Source organism: Alosa sapidissima, chromosome 1 (assembly GCF_018492685.1).
Source record: "Alosa sapidissima isolate fAloSap1 chromosome 1, fAloSap1.pri, whole genome shotgun sequence".
Taxonomy (NCBI): Eukaryota; Metazoa; Chordata; class Actinopteri; order Clupeiformes; family Clupeidae; genus Alosa; species Alosa sapidissima.
Window position 1 is genome coordinate 38,374,758 of NC_055957.1, and position 5,000 is coordinate 38,379,757.

At 52.7% G+C, this 5,000-nt stretch overlaps 1 protein-coding gene across 1 annotated transcript in view; it reads right to left on the minus strand.

The window, feature by feature from the left end:
- tenm3 (teneurin transmembrane protein 3) overlaps positions 1–5,000 on the minus strand; it is a 222,978-nt gene that overhangs the window by 38,351 nt on the left and 179,627 nt on the right. Inside the window, 1 exon segment of the mRNA XM_042087438.1 lies at positions 4,579–4,722. Coding sequence (XP_041943372.1) covers positions 4,579–4,722 — 144 coding nt within the window.

The window sequence follows — 5,000 nt, forward strand, 5'->3', positions numbered from 1 at the left end:
AGTGGTAGCGAGTGAGAAAGACTGGGGGGTGAAAGAGAGATAGAAAGAGAGTGAGTGAGAGAGAGAGGGTGAGAGAGAGAGAGAGATAGAGTGAGTGAGAGAGAGAGAGGGTGAGAGAGAGAGAGATAGAGAGAGAGAGAGAGTGGGGTGTGATGCTCAGGCTCGGCGGTTGACTCGCGGGCAAGAGCCGTGGCTTTTAACAGCTCCGGTCCAGCCTCCAAAGGGCTGGGCTGGATTTCTGGAGGCTTATGTAAGAGAATCCCTGATAAAAGATTCATGCTAAATGATGAATGGAAAAAGGCGGCTGTGATGTGAGCAACTATCGCTCAAAGCCAGGCTAGTCCACCTCCACCCACTCTCTTAAGACCACCCCGCCCCCATACACACACACACACACACACACACACACACACACACACACACATACTCTCTTAAGCCCTTCCAGTGTTGGGACAGGAATTGGACCAGGTTCTTGCCCACATATCACAGAGAGGGGGATAAATATTGTAAGTGGTCGGGGCCTTTGAAAGAATGGCCTGCTTTTCATGAATGCATTTATCAGTGAATACTGAGGAGGCTACAAAAGAATACACAGAGCACAGAGGCCTCTAGTGTCTACAGTGTGTGTGTGTGTGTGTGTGTGTGTGTGTGTGTGTGTGTGTGTGTGTGAGACAGAGCTTAGGGTTCATAGCTCATGTTCTCTAGCTATGGCTGTTGATGTATGATTTTGGGGGGGGGGGGGGGGGACAGTAATGTGATGACTATGGTGACAGGTAGAGGACGCTGGGGAGGACACACACACACACACACACACACACTTCCTGTGGTGAGATATATCTGACAATGTCCCAAAGGCCCTGTTCTCCTATTACCAGTATCACTAACATTTCAATGAGACAAGTGTGTGAGTCTGGTCTCTGGGCCACCTGCTATTCCCTCACGCACTCAACGCCACATCCCCACGCTCTTATATCATGTCTATCGCCATGGTTTCACGTGCTAATATTCAGATCAGACGCACACACACACAGGCATGCACACGCACACACACACACACACACACACACACACACACACACACACACACACACACACACACACACACACGAGCCAGGCTTTGGAGGGCTGTGGTAATCACGCTATTATCCCTGTCAGGGTCTCTGAGTGCTCCGTACTTAAGAGTGTGTTTTTTTCCAGGCAACAGCAATCAATCAGACCCACTGCTTTGCAGTGGAACTGCGGGAGAATGAGGCTGCGGTGGCCATTTTGGAAATACAGTAATCAGTGACCATTAGCCCGGTGTGAGTCTGTGGCACGGCCAGCGGTATGAGGGCGTTTGCAGCTGTTTGAAAAAAAAAAAAAACCCGTCTGCATACACACGGCAGCAGGCAGTGGTGGTCATTTCGGCTCTAAAGGGGTGGTAATCACTGGTCTGAGCCCTCTGTCTCCCGGAGGTTCGGAGCTGAAGGACGACGGCTCCTGGGCTGTTTGAGAATTCCAGCTTCTCGGTTGCTGGCCCTGACAGCGCGCCTCTCGGATCAATCATGGCCGCGAGCGTTGCTGCAGGCTGTAATTATAGCGCAGGCTAGGTGGCGAGAGCAGAGAGGCTTCACTTGCCAAGCCGTCCAGCCGAGACAAAATGCCCATTTAAAGACCGGCCATCTGGGGACATCACAGGTTTAATGAAGGGAGCGGTGGCACAGTGAATAGCCACGGCGGCAGAAACAGGCCGTCCAGCAGGGCCAAAATGGCCGACAACAGCCCCGGCACATGGGAACAGCGTGAGGCGAGCAAACATTTAATTTTCCACGAGGGGTCCGAAAGACAAGAGGGGGCTAAGATGAAGGGTGTGTGTGTGTGTGTGTGTGTGTGTGTGTGTGTGTGTGTGTCTGTGTGTGTGTGTGTGTGTATGTGTGTGTGTGTGTGTGTGTGTGTGTTTGGGTGGTGGGCAACAGTGGGGATGAAGAGGGAGGGTTGGGGTGTGTGGTTTGGGTTCCTCACTGGGCCAGAGAGAGACACGATAAGGACACAGGAGGGAGAGAGTGTGTGAGTGTGTGTATGTGTGTGTGTGTGTGTGTGACAGTGGGGATAGTGGTGGCGGTGAAGATGAAAGGCTGGCTGAATTCCCTCAGACAGCTGGCACTAAGCAGGAGAGGTAAAGGAAGGCTTAGTGTCAGTCAGCGATGTCCACGCTCCCAGAGATGAGTCCAGTCTGGACGTAGCCATTGCACTCCCTGGCTACGCCGGCCTGGACAACACGGTCCCCTGTCCCAGCCCGTTGCCTGAGCGACCGACAGCGCTCATTACGTGTTCATTAGCTCGTCCCCTTTAGTTCCACCACTCACGGCCACACAAAGGAAGAGACGCCATGAAAAGCAGCACTGATGCGCCCCGGAAAATCAGATTGGAATTTAATTACCATACAAATAAGAACTGCCGAAGCCTGAGAAGTGCATCGGACCAGACACAAACACATCCACTGGGAGAGCTGATAGAAACACCGAATATGAAAAACCAGACGCATTTAAAGTGCGATGACTTCCTTCAGATTGTGTGAATGTTTCTTTTGACCTCTGCGAGGCTCACTCTGGCTAGTAGAGGGCATTTGCAGGACCACGGCTCACAGAGGTCTGGCCGCTGCTGCTGCTGCTGCTGCTGTGTGTGGGATTCTGCTGGTTCAGGAGAGGCCATTTGCCCCCTCATTACTCTTCCAGATTGGGCCTCTTCTCTGGACGTCTCCATTACCGGCCCACGCGCGTGATGGACACCTTCCTCATTGCCCTCGTTATGGGCCCGGGCACCCGCGCCCCCGCCAAGCGCAAGCCGGCCAACAGCGCTCCGGCTGACCCCTCTAACAAGAGGATTGATTGGCCCTGCGCCCTGTCCATCACCTCATAATGACCAATCACGCGCCTAATGCAATTAGACACACATCACTTCGATGAGGACGCTGCCAGTCGGATTTGGTTTTTTCTCGCCGCCTCTTCTGCGGAGTGGTGATTTGTGTTTTAACGGGGTCAGGGGGAGAGAAAACGGACACCGCGCTGCTGACACATCCAAAAGCATCTGGCCCTTTTCCGCTCGCTTTTTACGACTTGTTATTTTCTCCAAACGAAAATGGTCTTGGCTGTCCCGACGCGCGGGCGAGGCTAACGCTGGAGCCGGGTGGCCTTTGGCTGCACTCGTCTTGCCGTACGTCAAACACGTCCAAGACGTCCGGCTTCCGCCATGGTCCCGTCCTCACTTCTCTCTCTCCTCTCCTTTCTTCCTCTCATCTCCTCTCCTTTCTTCCTCCCCTCCCCTCTCCTCTCCTCTCTTACACTCATCTCAAGGATGGAGGAAGGACTCTTCAGCCTCTCTCTCCCTCCACTTAGGTGAAGGGGTGATGGTGTGAGAGTGTGTGTCACTGAGATAAATGGGCGTGTGTGTGGGTGGAGGGACAGCTGGGTGGCGTGTGTGTGTGTGTGTGTGTGTGTGTGTGTGTGTGTGTGTGTGTGTGTGTGTGTGTGTGTGTGTGTGTGTGTGTGTGTGTGTGTGTGTGTGTGCGTGCATGCTGAGAGCCCTTCAGTGCAGGGTCCTCTCGGTGAAGGACGTCTCGGCAGAAATGTCACTGCCCTCGGTCCCTCCGGCTGTTAGGACACAGCTGAGTGGACAGCGTGTGAGCTGACAAACACAAACATACGCACACACACACACACACACACACACACACACACACACACACACATGCACGCAACAGTACTGTCCATCACATTTACACTGAGGCTTGCATTTGTGTGTTTTCCTGTTAACGGCACACCATCTGTCATTAAAATAGAAGTGTGAAAGAAGTAGACATGGAGTGAGAGAGAGAGAGAAAAAAAAGACAGAGATAGATAGAGAGAGAGAGAGAGGGAGAGAGACACTCTCAAACACTGAGTATCAGAAAACCCACCCTGCCATGCCTCAGTGGGCACTAATAAGTGTGTCAATGCACGCGTCCAAACTCTCATGCTAACTGTTGACAGGGGCCCTCAGCTGTGTGTGTAAATGTAGCAGCTCATAAATAAGACAACAGCGCTAGCTTCACTCAAACACAGGGGAAGACATTCAACACGATTTCTGGTATTATTCTGCTGCCACTGAAATGAAATGATCACAAGCACCTGACAGAGGACTGCGCCCTATCAGGGAACACCTTAACGTCAACCAGCGAGAACGCCGACCCAGTGAGGCTGAGGGCTCTGAGTTTGAGTCAACAAACAAATGGTCTGAGAACAGTGTTAAAGAGGACACATCTTATGCAATACAAGGAGTGGGAGGAGGAGGGGCAGAGGAGTGTGATATGGGTCTGTATCGTTCTACACGTCCAGCACGTGGTGTTGTCCAGTGTGTGTGTGTGTGTGTGTATGTGTATTTGTGTGTGTGTGTGTGTGAGGAGGATTGTGATATGGGTCTGTACCGTTCTGCATCTTCAGCACGTGGTGTTTGCCCAGTGTGTGTGTGTGTGTGTGTGTGTGTGTGTGTGTGTGTGTGTGTGTGTGTGTGTGTGTGTGTGTGTGTGTGTGTGTGTGTGAGGAGTGTAATATGGGTCTGTACCGTTCTGCACGTCCAGCACGTGGTGTTTGTCCAGCGTCCAGCCGCCGATGTTAGAGGCGTCCAGCTCGTAGCCCTGCAGCAACGCCGTCCTCTTCTCCCACAGGATCAGGTCCAGACACGACTCGTACTCAAAGCCCACCGACACTGCAGCAGGCAGGGCACAGAGAACAGAGTCAGCAACGCACACTCATTACACACACACACACACACATCAGCACCCCCCCCCACACATCAGCACCCCACCCCACACACACCACACATATGTGTACACACTCAGCCCCATACTGCATTAGCACAGTTCTCTACAATGCTCAGTTCCCTCCCCATCCACACCACTTGTCCTCCTCCTTTTCCATCACAGAGCTCTGGAGACTTTCTCATAACTTTGCCCAATTTGATAAGGATCTCTACCCCCCCCCCCC